The sequence below is a fragment of the Spea bombifrons genome, chromosome 8 (assembly GCF_027358695.1).
Source record: "Spea bombifrons isolate aSpeBom1 chromosome 8, aSpeBom1.2.pri, whole genome shotgun sequence".
Lineage (NCBI taxonomy): Eukaryota > Metazoa > Chordata > Amphibia > Anura > Pelobatidae > Spea > Spea bombifrons.
In genome coordinates, this window is record NC_071094.1 from 5,440,017 (window position 1) to 5,458,634 (window position 18,618).

General features: G+C 40.2%; 1 protein-coding gene across 1 annotated transcript in view; it reads right to left on the minus strand.

Annotated features, from left to right (window-relative positions):
* Nucleotides 1-16,287: 16,287 nt before the first annotated feature.
* Nucleotides 16,288-18,618, minus strand: part of ASS1 (argininosuccinate synthase 1) — a 33,221-nt gene continuing 30,890 nt past the window's right edge. The window contains exons 15-16 of the mRNA XM_053472828.1: nucleotides 17,436-17,501; nucleotides 16,288-16,544 (exon numbers count right to left, since the gene is read on the minus strand). Of these exons, the coding sequence (XP_053328803.1) occupies nucleotides 16,493-16,544; nucleotides 17,436-17,501 (118 nt within the window). The 3' untranslated portion in view covers nucleotides 16,288-16,492. The remainder of the gene's footprint in view (nucleotides 16,545-17,435; nucleotides 17,502-18,618) is intronic.

Sequence of the window (18,618 nt, forward strand, 5' to 3'; positions counted from 1 at the left end):
ACCCTACTGGTGAGGGACTCGGACATGTTCCCCAAACTCTGTTTCCTTTGTCGGTTAACCAAACATTGCGTACATCGCACGTAATTCCACCCTTGTTACACAGGCACCTCAGTAGGGTCACATCACCGTCTGCCCATGCTATATGGACTTGCGATGTCGTGGAAGGCCTTGCCCAACAACTTGGCCACTGGGATTACTTGCACCTTTTGGCTAGGATCGACCTTCGAGATTGGGAAAGCTTGGTCCTATGGCCTTAGAACTGAGGCCTGATGACTGAGGAGCCATTGAAGCCCAAGGTGGTTTGGAGCCCCCAGATATGGTCCCTCTGGGCTTCCATCCAGCTTGTGTCCCCGGTAGAGGTACAGGGTGTACCTTCTTGATGGTTTTGGCAACTGCGCCAAATCACGCTTTGGACCCTTCATGTACTTTTTTTGTGCATGTTTCTTTTGATTGAATTTATTTGACACAGTATTTGTTCAATGGAAATGATTCTGACGGGAGAGGTGGGACACGTTTTGGCCACCACTTCCGTTGAAGGCTTCAGTGGTTCCACTCTGTTTAGGGGGTCTTAGAAGATCCAGCCCTCCCTCTGGTTTCATCTATGAAGGGAAGGGAGAGACTGCAAATACCTATGGGGGGGAAAAGTAGTTCCAGAAGACTGGGGTCCGGTTCCCACTATGGCTTAGTTTGACACCCCTGAGCACCGTGGCTTGGTTTTTCATGGGACAACACCTTGGGCTTCCAATAAAAATAATTTTATTTTATATATATATTTATTTATTTATTTTTTTAAGGAAGCATCAAAACTTTTCTGGGAAGCAGTTGTATAAATAAATAAAATAAAAAGAAGTATAATGTAATACCTATAAAAAGTAACCAATGTGTAAAAATTTTTTTAAAAAAACACCAAAAATGTATTTCTAACACCATTATTGCGCAAGGGCCTCCTTACCCCTTGTCTCTGTACTACTTGTTATGTCCTTGTTCTACAGCACTACGGAGCATGATGGCGCTATATAAAACAATAAATAATAAAAATAACAATACATAATATTCAGATAAGGTCTGCAAAAAGGCAGTTATCAGTTAAAATAATTGCACATTGCCGGCTAATGTCTGTGATAGAACCGCTGGCCATTTGGCCCCTTGGCTTCCAAGGCAGAAAGAGTAAGGGCCGATAAGATTACTTCTCGCTGAGTGATATTATGAACCCACTTGGGATTTCAGGGTATTAATTCGGGAGGGAACAGCTTGGGGTATCTATAAAGTAAGCTGCCAGTATCTCTGACCTGTAGAGGGTTAAAGGCTAATATTATGCCGCTAGGGAAATTCTTGCCTTCAGTTGTTTATGTAAAAAAAAAGTTAGAGGAAGAAATCCTTAATTGATTAGTAATTGGTTTGTAAATGGAGCTTGTTAGTCGCGGTTCAGCTCACATAGCCTGTGCTGGATTTACCTTCTTGGCTTACAGGTCATCTGGTGATACGACCTCTCCTCCCATGCTATCCTTCCACCTGGAACAGAGAAGGCATTCAGTGGGGTATTACTGACACTTGCCCAGGTTAACACTCCCATGAGGTAGATTTATTCCGTACGAGCTTCGCAATACCCCTGTAAGGACAAAAGACCCAATCAACGATGGCCACATTCTATGGAACGCCGTAAGAGTAGCCTCTAAACGTGTTTGTCTACTCAACTATCAGTTCTCAAGAGCAGGGTCCTCTTCTCCTTCGTATCACTATATCATCATCATTATCATTAATTTCATAAAAATTCATAAATTGTCACTGTGCCACCAAAAGTCCACAGAAGGCCCAGATTTAGCTGGGACGTTAAACTCAACAACACCTAATGCTATTGCATGGAATCGCACTACCAGCTCTGCTGGCCCAACCTCAAATGTCTTGGTCCTTCTTGCTACAAGGAGAACATTTTAGATGAAATATATATCATTGACGGGAGAAAAGGATCTAGTCTGCCCTCGATACATTCTCGTGGACACAAACGCCATCCTTCATAGTGGTCTCCATACAGTGGTGTAGAGCTATCGGAAATTAAGACCTTCTCCCTTTCTGATGAGTCTATTGAGGTGTTGGGTTTTAGTCTATGCTGGGTCAGCCATCTTTACTCTGTTCTTCAAGAAGAGCACCAAAGAACATTAGGCTTAGGTAATCCGCTTGATCACTGCTCCACGTACACTATTCAGGCAAAGGCAGCGATGTCCTTTGAAGGCAGGTTATCCCTAAAATTAACCGCGGGACCATGCTGAAAACAGGGACTGAAGCACAAGAAGCTCTCATTAATATTAATTATGGATGAGGAACACGCCGGGGAACTTTCTAAATGACCCTGAGACCCTTGAAATATTTACCCTTTAATGGCCCATCGTGAAGATTCTATGCTATCCAAATGGAAACCTTGACTTACTTGAGTCACCTGCATTCAAGCAGAGATATCTACCATGGCATACTGACATCAAAAGCCCCAATTGGCAGTCGTATATGTGATCACACCTGTTTAGGAGTCAGCTCCAGACTGTGTGACCCTGAGAATCTGCCCCGTCACCGTAAGATTGGGGCCAAACACCCTGAGATTCAGGGTAAAACCCTGAGAGTTCTCAGGGGAGTCTTTCCCGAAGAGCTGACAATCTACAATGACCTTACCACAAGCTACAATCATAACATATGTTCTATACTGCGATGAAGGTAGTTGTAGTCTTGCCGAATCTCAGCATTTTATAATGGATCAAAAACCATTAAAAAATTTGTGATTTAGAAATATAAAGGGTTAACCAAAAAAAAATCTTAAATTGCATTAACATATATATTTTTTTTAAAAAAATGACAGGATCTCAGTCTAAATACCCAATAATTCACCGGGAGGAAATTGGAATCCTTAAACACTTGGAAACAAATTTCCGACGGAGATCATTCTCGGAACTGCGCGGGGCGGGGGGGGGGATAAAAAAAAATTAAAAAAAAAAAAATTAAAATGATTTGCGGAGTCTCCGTTTTATTGAATGAGAAATGAAAGTTACAACTCTGGAAATCTTCGGCCGGTGGCAACAAAGCACGAGGAAAAATCTTATAGGGAAAAATCGTTTTTTGGGGGTAATGGCTGCAGATAAAGGGTGTGCGAGCGGGGGTACGTGGGGTGGGGGGGCCGGGATTTTTAAAGCAACATGACATAATTCAGACATCTAGATAACTCTTGCTTCCTTTCACCCCTGGGCCTGCTGCAAGAATTACTTGTATCATAATGGTTCAATTACGGTGAAACCCCGCAGAGAAAATTATGGATGTTTGTCTGTATTTTTCTTCCCTTGTCTGGACAACTGGAGATATTTTGTTTTCTGTTTTTTTTCTCTCTTTTCTCTTATTTTCGTAACGGGTAGAGGGGGAGGTACGAGCGTAGCTTAAAGATTTTATTTCTTATTATTATTCTTATTCAGCCGGTGAATATGTGACTGTTACATCGTATTGCGCCGGTTAATTGAATTTGTACCGGCTGTATGTAATATTTTGTTCGCATATCGCAGGTCATTCTGGCTAACAACTTTTTTTTTTTTCCTCCCCGATAGATAATCCTGCTGTGCTTTTGCAAAGCAATGTCCTAATATCCAGTGGAATCGTGACCGTTTTTTTTGTATCTTGCTATTGTGTTTAAAAGGGAACTGTTTCTCGTCTTTGAATCTTTTAATATAACTAAATTCAGTAATTAAAACTACCTACAACTTGTGATTTTTGTTTGTCGGACATTTAACTGTTTTTTGTTTTTTATATATATATATATATATATATTGTTTCAAAGTAAGGAGCGGGATTCCGATCCGGGGCAATTATCTAATTAATTAATTTTCCTAATTGTCGTTAATTTTTCTACCTTCTCCTTACAAAGGCTGCCTGAACCAATCAAAAGCAATCAGCAACTTAACGACAGGGAAGAGATAACGTGATGGGGAGGAATAATCAGGCGGATGGGTGCTCCTATCGTATACACATAAGACAGGTTTCCAATACATAGCATATTGGCCTGTAATTATCATTATTTCATCGTTAATCATCTCTTTTATTTCTCTTGTAATTAATTAATTAATAGATAACGCATTGGCTCCCAACTCAGCCCTCAAGGCAATTTAACGGGGGCCACGATTTAGTAATTCTATTCTAATAGGGGGTTCGAAAAACCCTGACGGTATGCCTTTAGGAACAACAAAAAAAAAAGAATATACTCAACGTTTCCTTTTCTCCAACATAAAACATATATGACACGTCTCCTCCGTGATCTATGATAAGGATGACTATAGAACACGCAGATACCTGCATTTCCACCTAGACACGCGGCGGCAGAACGTAATCACTCGCTCCATCTGGTTTTAAATAATGTTTGACTTCTCTAGATCGTAAGCTCTATTGATCGCGGCCCTCCTCGCCTCTTGTTTCTGTAACTCAACTTGTTATGTTATATACTTCTTGTAATGTCCTGTCTACCCATTGCACAGCGCTACGGAACATGGCGGCGCTATATAAAACAATAAATAATAATACGGTAATAATAGGACAGCTTTCTGCACGATCCGAGACTTTCTTGAGTTCCTTTACTGTGTTTGCCTCTTCCACTGGAAGCCTATTATATAGGTATCCAATATATATATAGATATAGATATATATATATATTATATATTATATATCTATAAATATATATATTATATATCTATAAATATATATTCATATATATATACTGTATATATATATATAAATGTATACAGTATATATAGATAGATATATATAGATAGATATAGATATATATATATATATTATCCTGGTCTGTGTGTTTGGCAGGATTTGATGACCTGTACATACCGCCTTTATCATTTCCCTAACGCCCAGCTGTACAAAGTATTCCGTAGCTTTCATGTGCTAAATTTCCTATTGCCCCACCTGTGAAAATACAGCTGTCCTCGTCATTTACGGCTTTTTTTTCTTTTTTTAGCCCCGACAGCTTCTTGCCTTGGGTAAAGGATGCTAATCTTCTGATAACATCAGATACTTTGTCTCATTACTCTACTCCAGGTAAGTCCTAGGAAAGGTAGTTTTCAGTGAAACCTCCTGATCTTTATCTCCTGATCCAAAAATAGGTTTCCCCTTAAAAAAAACAGTTACTGTCGGCAGTCTCCATTACGAGACCCCCAAGTGCGGTCAGGCTGAGCCAGACCCTTACGGAATATTCTCCCATATACTGCAAGCATATTCCTCGGTTTTGATACATTGGATACACGACCATAATCTAAAATTAGAGGATTTAGGGTCTTAGATGGAATGTAAGAAAGTTTTACTTTAGTGAGAGGGTAGTATATAAGTGGAACAGCCTCCCAGCAGAAGTGGTAGAGGCTGATACATATCTCAGCGCATGTTCGGTTTTAGAGCAGTAGAGCCGTAGTATCCACGTCGTGTCAGTTATGGTTGACTCGTCCGGGTCTTGAAGGTTTCCTTTAAATCCCGTTCCGAAATAAACTGTCTGTTGACATAAAAATAAAAAATAAAAGATTTTCAATTTCAAGATGAAATTTTCACAGCGGGGAACCTGTGTTATTTAAATGTTAAGAACTCGTAACAACGAGGAAAATGAAAGGAATTACACCGAATTGGACGGAGAAGGATAATTACCAGGATATGCCAGTTTGATGAATATCTGGCATTACTGTCCAAGAGGTTTCCTGAATCAGATTACTTAAAGTGGGGCGGAAAATGGCGGTATCGTTCAAAGCAACCTTGAGAAAATTATCAATTTTAAACAAAAATTAGGTTTTTATTGGAGACGGGTAATGTTCTGCAGGGCAACATGGCATTACTCTAGGTGTTATTGGGTTAAATCAGGACCCTCTGTGATCCCTCTACCTTGTGGACTTTTGGTGGCACAATGGACCTCTTCCACTGTATGACATCATTACTCTATTTCCCTGACCTATGTACTGTTATTAGAAATGATGCATGCAGAGTTATGACATCATAACCTGGCTCCCCAAGTCTTCACATCAAGAGAAAATGGAGCAGATAAAAAGCTGAAGGAAAGCATATCAAAGGCATCAGGGAAGGAAAGAGGGGCATCAAGGGAGGAAAGAGGGGCACCAAGGGAGGAAAGAGGGGCTTTTGGGCCCATAGAGGGACTGTGACTCTTAAAGAGGGACACTTGGTGGTGTGAAAGAATTGGTTATCGGCTAGTTTTCCTGCGCCGTTTTAAATATATTTGAAGTTATTTGGGAAATAGTCGTAAGAAACCCTACATGACACAAAGGTGTATGATATAGGACAAGGTAAATACTGAAAACAGGGGAAAAAAGAGGAACTGGCCGTGGTTACCATAGTTACAGACAGGAAGTGTGTTGATACATTTTCCATTACATCATTGCTCCATTATTTTGTGAAAAGTGACATCATATGGCATAAATACAGTGTAATATTGTGTAATATTATTGTATAACACTCCTTGCTATTGGCTATATGAATAAGAAGGTGACCATCACAATCTACTTCGACAAACATGGGCATCCACAGAACCTTAAGAGTGCAAGTATCTGGAGTTAACCTCAGCGGTGACCTCTGCTCACGTGAAGAGATCACGAACACCTGTGTTAAAGGGGGTAGTAAAGGGACAGTAAAAGAAACTACCACTGGAACGGGTAATTCTATACCCCTATGGAACACAATACAATGTATCCCTCAAAAGTAACAATGCAACTGGAATAGATGTATCCTCAGGGTACAAAAACCCGTCCTAGATAACACGGGCTGATGTAATACAGGAACCACCTCGTTATATGAGTCCAAAAAAGTTAAAACACCTTCTCCCCCCCGCAACTTCTTCTAATCCAGGCTCCGAGAAAGCAGGTAGAGACAGAACCAGAAGCAGAATGTTTAAATTCAACGCATGAATCCCTGCAATCACACAATCTCTTCCCTTTCTCCATACCCCATTCCCTCTAGATTGTCAGTTTAGGAGCCCAGTCCTCTTTCCCTGATCTATCGGTCCTTCTTTGTCCGTCGGTTCTAGTTTTGTCAAAACCTTCGAATGTAAGAAGCGCCGCGGGAATTGTTGGCGCCAAATAAATAAAAGGAATAATCTCTCATTAAACTATGCCCCTACTTAAGTATCTGTTCATGACCTGTTCTAATCTAGATCCATTTCTGATGATATCTGGAGGTGAAACTTTGCTCCCTTAGCCATATATATATATATACCTATCGTTCAAAACTTTGGGGTCACATTTCTGGCTGTAACATAATTACAAAAGTGATTCTAACCATCAATTAGCCATTGGAGCACAGGAGTGATGGGAGTGATAAAGGGCCATTGGAACACGGGAGTGATGGGAGTGATAAAGGGCCATTGGAACACGGGAGTGATGGGAGTGATAAAGGGCCATTGGAACACAGGAGTGATGGGAGTGAGAAAGGGCCATTGGAACACGGGAGTGATGGGAGTGATAAAGGGCCATTGGAACACAGGAGTGATGGGAGTGAGAAGGGGCCACTGTACACCTATGACGATATTCCATTAAAAATCAGCCGTTTCCAGCTACAATAGTCATTTACATTAACCCTGTCTGCGCTGGATTTCTGATCCATTTCATGTTATTTTAATGGATAAAATTTGCTTTTCTTTAAAAAAACAAGGACATTTCTAAGTGACCCCAAACTATTGAACTGTATGTGTGTATGTATGTATGTATGTGTGTGTGTGCATGTGTGTTTATATTTATATATATATACTGTATATAGATATATATATATAAAGGAAAGCATGGAAATGAAAGTCAGGGAAGGGGAGGTCAGGCCAGGCTTAATAATATTTCTTAGAAAAATGTTCAGCCAGGCATTAACTAGATGTGGAGAAATCGCTATTCTACATCTCTAAAGAAAACAGATAAAAAAAGAGAATTTGCTGGAAAAATTGGCCCAGTAGGTAGAACGGCTTTTTAAATGCTGTTGGGGGGGGGGATAAAAAGTAAAGTGAATTACTGTGTAGATGACAGCTGCCATTGGCGGAGGTTTCTATTCCATAATCAGGCAGAAATACGCTGCACTCGGTGGGCTGACAGCTCTGCGCATGAAAGGTGGAAAGCAGAAGAAAGAGAAGGGAGAGAGGAGTACTTTCTTGTCGCTTTGACAGATGGGAATGTCCAGCCCTAATACCTATAATCCTTTGATTTTTCTTTGGCACCTAATCATTTTAAACTGGAGTAAGTTTTTCTGGCATCAAACCTTCCCCGGCTGGTGATGAGGGGGCAGCGTATGTTATGGAACGTATTGGGGGAGGGGGGGTCTAAATTTTGAGGGACTTTGAGCAAAAAAAGAAAAAAAATAGAATGTCATTTTATGCAATACTAAGGAATCGATTTTTTGTTTGTTTTTAAAGTTGCCGTTATATGAAGGTCCGACGACCCATGACATTATGTCGTAATGCGGCCATTATTCAAAAAATAATAAGTTTAAAAAAATAATTACAAAAATCTAAAATCAATTCAAATTTTTATGCGTTTAATAGCTGTGTGGTCCCTTTAAAAAATCAAGACCCCCTGTGCACATGTGCATTAAAGGCTCCCATGTGTTTTAGTTAGAGAGCTTTCCTGGCGCTGATTGGCTGCTTCAAGGAGCCAATCAGTGGCAAGAATCGTTGGACGGTTATTTGGGGGAAGGCTATTTTTTTAAAGTGTTATAAACGTTGAGATTTGGATTGGTACTTTGAAGGAGATCTCCGTTTATCTGCCTTCAGGTTCTGTTGGTCAACTAGTAAGACCTCCTCTACTGAGTGTGAGTGAAGCAGTGAGTCTATCACTAACCGGCCTCCATATGTATCGATGCAGGCTTTCGTCGAAGTCGATCGCTTTTATTGGGCCGGCTTAGAATTTAGAACTGAGATTTAAATCCACATAAGTTTTACTTTCTGGACCTCGGAAGTCCCTCGGATGAAACGGATCTGCTCTCCAAAGAGAAAGCAGCTTGTAAATAGAAACGTACACGCTGCTTTCTCAGAATGATGAACCAAGAAGCTAAATCTACAGGGGGATTTACTCCTGAGTCGTGTTGTTTAAGCCTCGGCCATGGAACTCCGCACCATGTGTTTAATCGGGATCGTTAACGATATTTGGGTCAATGTTTATGTCCTACTCTAACCGGGACAATTTTTGTGTATATTCTTGTCCCCCAAGGAGGATTAAATTTCCCATTATCCTCAGTGTTACAATTTTCTTATCATTCATTATTAATGACATACATTCATTACGTTTGTCAATACAAATTATACCTCGTAATCAATACAGCCTCTCAGTTAATCCTTACCCCATTATATATATTTTTGGGATAGAATGCAGTCATTGGGACCCATTTATAGAATATTTAGTAATAATACTGTTTTATATTTCATATTCTGTTTCTTGCTCTGAGCCCAATCTACTAAACAAACACCCTATCTCCTCATTATACCACTTATAGGAAAAAATAGAATGGCTCAGTCGTATTCACCCAGTGGACTCTAATGTTTTCAGGCAGCTGCATATTAGCCATTTGAACGAGTTCTCACTCTGAGCCCAATCTACTAAACAAACACCCTATCTCCTCATTATACCGCCTATAGGAAAAAATAGAATAGCTCGGTCTTATTCACCCAGTGGACTCTAATGTTTTCAGGCAGCTGCATATTTGCCATTTGAATGAGTTCTCACTCTGAGCCCAATCTACTAAACAAATACTCTACCCCCTACAGGACACAATAGTATGGCTCAGTCTTAATCACCCAGTGGACTCTCTTACTAATGAAAGTCTATGGAGGAGCGGACTTCATTATCATGGCCATAAAGAAGCATGTCAGTGTGGTGACTGGGCAGGGAAAGTCACAAAAAGTATCATTACATCTAGGACCAACTACTGTAACCTTTCCCTTAACCTGTTTCATTCTCAATGCTTTACCCCCTATTTACTGCCCCCAAGAGCTGACAATCGAATGCATTGTGTGTTTCCAGGTACATAAAATGCTGCGTATATTCCGACCCGTGTTTTTTGCGTGTGCATGGTGGCCAGTGCTCTCCCAGCACGCGTGTTTGTTTAGATGTGCGCGTGTTTGCGGAAGCGGAGCGCTTGCAGGTAGCTGCGCAATTAGCTAACAAGTGGCTGTTTTGTGTAGAATTCTTTCCTGATGTGTTTTAAGTGGGGTTTTTTTGAGTGGAAAATGCCTGTGTGACAGAGACAGACAAAAGGGGAATGCATTAGGTTTTATTGGTCTGCTTTGCACACATCTGACGTTAATCTATTAAGCAAGTTGTACTGAAAAAAAAATGCTTAAAAAGAAGAAAAAAGAGAAAAAAAAGGATATAAAAAGGCATTAAAACGATTGTAGCCAACTCAAGCAATTGGATAATGGGCTGAGAGAGAGACCGAGCCGGAATCAACAGATGGGACCCACTATTCCTTTTTGCGAGGGGCAGCTTTATATTATAAATATAAAATAATTGCCAAACGATCGTATTGTTACAGACATAAAGTGGAAGAGCTTTTTTTATTCCCGAAGCGCTCTCTTTTCTAGTGCATCGGTGAACGTCGCTCCGCGCTGAACCTCTCAAGGACGCCACTTTGTGATAAATAAAGAGGTATTTTTATTAAACGGTAAAGTCTACGCATGTCCGGCTCAGGTGTTGCCAGCCCCCCCCCCATCTATCGGATATTACTCCCTCTTTTATTAAGAAGAGAATAACAAATGGAGAGGGCAGCCCCTAACAGGTAAAAGGAGAGGATTCCGTGTAATAATCACAAAGAACGCCACACATCGTCCCTTCGTTGGTGCATTAACAGCGGCAGCATAGCAGCAGGGTTAAAGCTTATTTGGCTTTCATTTTGATAATTAGAGGGGGGGGCAAAAAGTGCTTAATGCCCCGACTGCCAAAATGAACTTGCGTTAGGGGTTAATCTACTAAACCGTGAGTTGCAGGTGAGCTCTGCCTTCGCTATGCCTTATAAAGGGCCAGTCTTGTTGATCTTGCAAAACAAAGGGACCCAAAAGGCCCTGCCTAATGTATAGTCAAACCTTGATCTATACATATGACTTTTTTTTTTATTAAAAAGGACATGCATTGGAAGTTTTTATAGTTTTTATAGTTTATTTTGACTCAATAGTCCCACGTTGTTTAAAAAATATAAAATAATATATATATATAGGTATCTATCCTTAAATATCAAGGATTACTTCTAAATATGCTCATTTGACCCAATTTCTCCTGCTACATGTATAATTCTATTAAGGATGAGTTTGCAAGCTCGAGCGATTAGCAAAAAGGGAAGGGGGCAGAATGGGGCTTATTAATTGTCCTTTGTTTATGTGGTTATTTACAAACAAACAATTGTTTTGCGATACATTAGAATCCGCAAAAAAAAAAAAAAGCAACAAATCAAGCGAAAGGGACGTTAAACCTAATAGCCGATGAGGTTGCTCTTTAGACCCCCATGCAGCCCCTCGTTTCGCCTTATGGATGTATCGATCTGTCCGCCTGCAGCCTGGGACTCTCGCAGGTCAGAGGTTTAGGAGCACATCTGTCCGGTGGCATCTTAAGGCCGGGCATCTACCCTGTCCGGAGCCTTAAAGGGGGAGACCTGAGTGTAGTCTGATACGGCTCTAGGGGACCGAGGCCGTAGGGCAGAGTGCCTGGGAAGAAGACGGTAAAAACAGATCAATAGCGGGATAGAAAAGCATGGCGTGACCCCGGCGACCCCGCCGACCCCCAACATGCTTAACGTGTGACAGTAAATCTCTGTTATGACTATCTGGGGTAGAAAGAGATAGCAACACAGATCTGGGATACGTGTTTATGAAAGTATGTTAAATGACTCACAGTAATTAAACTGTCTGGATGCGGTTAAGGAATGTCAGCTCTTCAGCCTAGGGATTTCCAAAAGTTGTTTTTTTCTTCTTATGATAGGCTTATTTATTTCTGTTTGTGTTACGAATACAATAATGTACGTTTATGTATATTTACGTGCCGTATTGCCAACGACACACAACTAATCAATTTTTTTAGGGATGGGCCAGCCGCGTGTTATAGATGGCTGTCGTTTGTTAAATAGGATCAAGGCTTATGTGTAGTTTTGGTTACTACTTGGAGGTAGTTAATTCGGGGTAGTTATTGGTTCTCGATCCAAGTCTCTAATTTAAATTTAAAAAAATAAAACAATAAAAAAAGAAAATACTCAGAAAACGTAATATGTACATTTTATTATAATGGAGACACATTAGACATCTTCGTATACAAATAAAGAATCAAATAAAGTCCAAGATGGAAGCATTTTAATAAAACAAAGAGCGTCAGAACTAGAGGACAATGTGGAAGAATGAGAATATTTGACTTTGCAGAAAGGGTAGTAGATTCCTGGAATAGACTTCCAGCAGACGCACCACAGGAAAGACATTTTGGGGATTTCAATAAAGCTATTCGAAAGACCTGATGGATTTTTGTTTTGCTTGAAACAATTCATTATGAAATTAAAAACAATAAATAAAGTAATGAATTTAGTGAAAAAGTAATTCTAGAAGGGCAGAGCAAGCAATCTAATTGGTTCTTTTCTGCAGTCACTATCTATGTATCCATGCAAACGATGGAGTGTAAGCTCTTCTCTCTGCCTCCTCTGCTCTCCGACATTGGGAGCTGTCTTTATTGGAACATGGCAAGGATAAGTAAGATCATTCGTTTGTATGCGTGCATGACACATGCATGGTCACACGCATGTGCACGCTGACATGTTTTGCGGTTCCAACATGTAACATTGTCTCTTGTTGCGTTAATTTCAAGGTTATCACTTCCACCAGCAACCAACTTCATCCCTTAAAGACTCCACCGCTCTCCGAGAATGATGACTTTCTTAACCATCGTCGCCGGTGTTACTTTGTAACACAGAAGTCCCGAAAATCTTACCTGTCTTCCATATCTGGAAAACAAGCCACCTTTCCCTTTCCACTTGCCCCTGGGGTCAGGAGGGCAGGTGAGAGGGGCTGGGAAATCTCAGAGTCAGATTAGACCCGAGCGCTGAGTGGCCAGATGGACGCTAGTCTTTCTATGAGGTCCTTGTCATCTCTGTACACTGTAGTGTTGACTGCTGTCCCCTGAGGGGGTCGCTTTGTAATATGTGTGTATGTGTGTATTTACTCTGCTAAATCTCTGATCCCACTTAAAAGAGGGCAACCCCCTCCCAGGATGGCTTGTTCCACAGGCACGCGAATAAAGTCCCCTTTCAAGGAGATGGGTAGCAGAGCCTGAGAAGAGCGCTGTAGGCCACATCTTTGGAATTCAAGCCCATCACGTACAAAGCCACCTTGTTAAACTCATTCAAAGAACAACGCGTGACAGCATCTGTCGCTCCGCATGCTCACGGCCCTATTCCCAGAAATATCTTCTCAAATGCAAAAGTATCTTCTAGAACACTAGTTTTCTTGAGCTTTGTTCCAAAAGCAACCTTTTTCTTAGGTTTATGGGCCAGCGATAACTCTATGATCATTTTAATTAGGGAACGACCAAGAAGATGGACCTTGACCACCATGTTCTACAGCCCTGGCCTAGACAGTTGAGGCACCAAGAACCAGATACATTAGAAGACCAACTGCAGACCACATCTGGTCATTATCTTTATTACCCATCGTGAAAAAGACCCCGATATTCACACACACCAGGACCCTGTACTGACGGGTCCACTGACGTCCATATCTTCAGCTTTAATGTTCTTTCACCGTAGATTTTAATGAGTATCTGCCCCTTTAAGAAGAAACATCGCTTCACTCCAATGAGCTCAGAAATCTCTGACTCCCGTTCCATAATATTGATCCGTCCACAAAATATTGTCTCAATCAATCGGTGGGATTTCTAATTCATCAAACTTTGATATAGATCTAATGATTGCTGCTTTATTGTAATTGATACAGAATTTTTTTTAAATATATGGGGGGGGTAGCCTAATGCTAAATTGTGCTTAAAAGACCCAAAGACACGCGGAAAAACCCCTTGCGGAATCCCTGGTATGATAGTTCTATTAATTATCTATGTTAATTAACGTTACTGCACGTAAAACCAATCCCCTGATCCAAGCTAGCCTTTGGGCCGCGAAGTACTGGTGCCCTGGAGGATGCATTTTTCATAACGGCTATTAATTAAAGGGACAGTAACCGCTTTATATAATTCCAATGCTGCATTTCGTGCGCTTACAAGGAGAGGGTCTGTAAGGTGGGATACGGGCTCTTTATTCTTTATTTGGCACCCAAGACATTTCATAAATGAACGCCACGGAGAAGAAAGGAGACGGCTTGAGGGTTCTCTAGGAGCCAAAGGGTTAAGTTATAAAGCAGCCATTGAAAAGGTGTTATATGGTTGACTGATTCCACTTTCATAGCAGTTGATTCTGAGTCTGTTGAGCATCGTGTCCTCTGCCCTCCCCACTCTCCTCTTCTGTAAGGACAGTCGAGCCTCCCGTACCGCAGGACACCCGCGGTGCGAGAGCTGCTCAGGAATATTAGCCTCTTCCACTAGAAAGGAGCCATTACCGCCGTGCAATAGACTATCACTTCCGCTAGGAGAGGCCCGCAGATGAGATATTGATCGATGTGACCCCAGCATGCCTGGCAAGCCTACAGATCATCCCGAGATCCTGTCTCGCCGAGGAGTAGCTATCAGGACAGGTATCTCTCCGGCTTTTTGTCTCACTACAAAACCCACGACTCACAGCCAGGCAGGGATCTTGTTGGATGCTGGTTGAGAGTCTTGGGAGTGGTAGAGAAGCAGAAGCGGAGGAACTCTCGGCAAGACCCATTGTGTGTGACTCAAAACCACCGCAGGTCTCCTGGTCATATACCGGGTCACCTCCACCGATAGAAATATATGTCCCTGTAGAATTTGTCGGCCCATCGAGTCTCCCCGTTCTTCTGAATTTACCTTGTTTGTAATTAATCTCGTCCTCCAAATATTTAAAGATCTGAGGTTGGATATTTTTATACTTTCTAAAAGGGTAACGGTCACATTCAATCCAGAATATCTGAATCCGTGCCCCCACATCACGTTTTCATCAACAGCATCTGGTAAATCCAACGCATTAAAGTGGGATTCTAACGCAATCTTCCCTTGGGGGGGATCATGGGAAATGGCGGAAAATTTGCATTAAAAATGCGTTGGGTATGCTTTGGCGCACGATAAATCAGAGGCTATGTTTCTACGTATTTTTACTATTTTCTATGTATCAATTAGGACAATACGTTTAGATGTTACATTTGACATCATAACACTTGCTTGGCAACAAAAGAAGAAGAAAAAAAGACGTTGAGAGGTTATAATATTTTATTTGCTCTACATTGTGTAGGTTCCAGGTCTGTAAAGAAACAGAATATATATATATATATATCTATATATATATCTATACATACATACATACATACATACATATCTATACATACATACATACATATATATCTATACATACATACATACATATATATCTATACATACATACATACATACATATATATCTATACATACATACATACATATATATATCTATACATACATACATACATATATATACATACATACATACATATCTATACATACATACATATATATATATACATACATACATATATATCTATACATACATACATACATATATATCTATACATACATACATACATATATATCTATACATACATACATACATACATATATATACATACATACATACATATATATCTATACATACATACATACATATATATCTATACATACATACATACATATATATCTATACATACATACATACATATATATCTATACATACATACATACATACATATATATACATACATACATACATATATATCTATACATACATATATATATATATATATATATATATATATATCTATACATACATACATACATATATATATATAAATTCTCCTACATGGGATTCCTAAAGGGAACGTATGGATAAATTGCTTTAATTGTTTGATTTTTGGGGGGTCTCCGAAATGTGTTGGATGCTAGTAACAGTAACTTTTCTTTATAATTTTTTTTTTATTCTGGATATGCCGCAGTTAACCTTTTTTTTTTATCGCCTGGCCCAAAAAGGTATGATCCGCGCGTTCCACACCTAAAAAGAGCTAAGAAATAATCAAAGCCCTTAAATATCCCCGTGAAAGGGAAGTTCATTGCATGACGCGCTCTTCCGCGTGTGCGTGGCTTGACACGAGCGTCGGGAATAGCCGTTCTCTGAAAAGGAGAGGCGGCCGGGGGGTCAGAATTTCTGTGAAAACACGTTGCTAACCTGCGATTTGCCGCAACAAAAAGATCTCTAACAATCACGCAACTTCAATCAAAGCAATCGGGTGAGACTAGGAGGAGAAAAAAAAAAATTAAATTGAAATATAACAGAATGTGTCTTCTTATCGCCTGGCTGCTTTGTTTTCTAAACGCTTTCATTGTGTCGGAGACGTGACCTTCTTCTGTAAGCGGTGATATTCTTTTAACCTGAAAAACCCGGAGGTGGCAAAGAAAAAGGGAAAAGAAACAAAAAAAAAAGGCAAATTAACAGATGTCCGACTCAATTGATGTTAGAAGGTCAATGTTGTTTTTTTTAATGAGTGTTGCTCTAAAAGAGATCTATGAAATATAAGGTGTATAGGGGGTGGGGGGGTTGTTATTTCATATACATATTCGCCTTGGAAGGTGATTGTAAATCGCAGATCGTTCTGAAGCTTTTGAATAAACCAATTAACGGAAAATGAGTCTTTTATGTTGATGCAGAAGATGCTTGGAAGATGATGTCAGAAAAGGCTTTTATAGAGATGGTATATATATATATATATATACACACATAGTATGTATATATATATATATATATACTGTAGATATCAGAGCTTTTACTGGTTTAACCATTTGAGATATGTTTCCAACAAACTCGTTTTGGGTTTAAAACACCCATTTGGCTCCTATACCGGCCCCAGTCGCTTAAATAGAAATAAAGATAAACTTTTCATTAAATCTGGTAGAGAGTAGGGTAATGTCAGAGGAGGGCTAGTAAGGAGGGCAATTAGTAATTCTCCCCCCCCCCCCCCGAGATGTCTGGTTTGGAGATTTTGAGCGCAAAAGTCTTTTTTTTGGGCAACTAATACAGAAAAAATAAAAAATTATAAAAATAAAAAATATTTTCATCTTTAGGGGGGTCAGAGATTTGGAGGTAATGAGAGGGGGTAATACTTTACTAATGATGTGATAGATACCGGGAATAATGTAGAGCCAAAGGGTTAAGTGAGGGAATGTAAGTATGTATAGTAAGATATAAGGCCATAAAGGACACAGGGATATAGACAGACTATATCTGTATAAAAAACACATTATACATAAAGCATTCCTCGTTACCTGACAGCATTAATCTTGATGAATCCAGAAGCATCGGAGGGCTCGTAATCTCCCTGCACATCCATACTGAACGGAAGAGAGAAGGGAACATTCGGTGAGTGAAGAATGGAAGGACACAAAAGTTACTAGACAAAATCTTTAGCCTTGTGATAAACATAAGAATGTCTCGGTCTTAATCACCCATAGGGACTCCCTGGCCCATATAAGACTATAGAGGAAATGACTTCATTAGCATTGCCATAAAGCATCAGCTCAGTGCGGTGTTTGAGTAGGGAATGTAACTCAAATGTCACATGACTGGCAACAATGGCGGCCTCCAGGTCTGCAGATCAAGGTCCAATATGGAGGTTTGGAGTCCAATATGGAGGTTTGGAGTCCATGAATCTACACATAATCCACAACCATTCCTTTTCCATCTATCATTCTATTTTTTATTTTTTTTTATTTTTAGAGAAATAATCTTCTCGCCAGCCCCGTTCCTTTTTTTTTTTTTTCTCGCCCCCGTATCCCCACCCCGGCGCGCCGTCAGTCCCCGTTCCCACCCAGCGCGCCGTTAATATCGAACTAACTATTAGCGAGAGACTGGAAACATGGGAATTGCAGAAACCAAACTGCTGCATAACCCCCCCCCCCGAGAGCTTCTCCAACCCCTCCTCAATATAAATTACCACCATCCTTAAATTGTAGAAGAAAAAAAAAGAAAAAAAAAAGACTTTAGAATGATTTTACCTCCCTTGACGGGAAACTAAAGTATGAAGGAAAAAAAAAAAGAGCGAGAGAGAGAGAGCAAGAAGAAGCAAAACCGGTGGCTTTTATTTTTGTTCATTGAAGTGATTGTGACCTGCTCTATAATTACGTTACTTTATACCCACTGCGCCGAGGCATTTCCACCCCGTGTTAGTTCTAGCAAGTAGCTTTCTCCCCCTGTTTCCCGTTATTCTGTCATTCAAAAGCTTTCAAACCAGCAATGCAGAAATGAAAAAAAAAAAAGGGAAAAAAAAAGAGAAAATGGTTGGAAACGCGGTGAGTATAAAAGATAGCATTCTCCTGCTCACCCTCACTTTAAGGGGTTTTTTTTTCTCCTCTTTTCACTTTATTCATTGAGTCTCTTTAAAGAGGGTGACATAATGAGGAGGGGGGGTAGGGTTTCAGGAGCTTTGGGGAAAAAAAAGATGGAAGGATA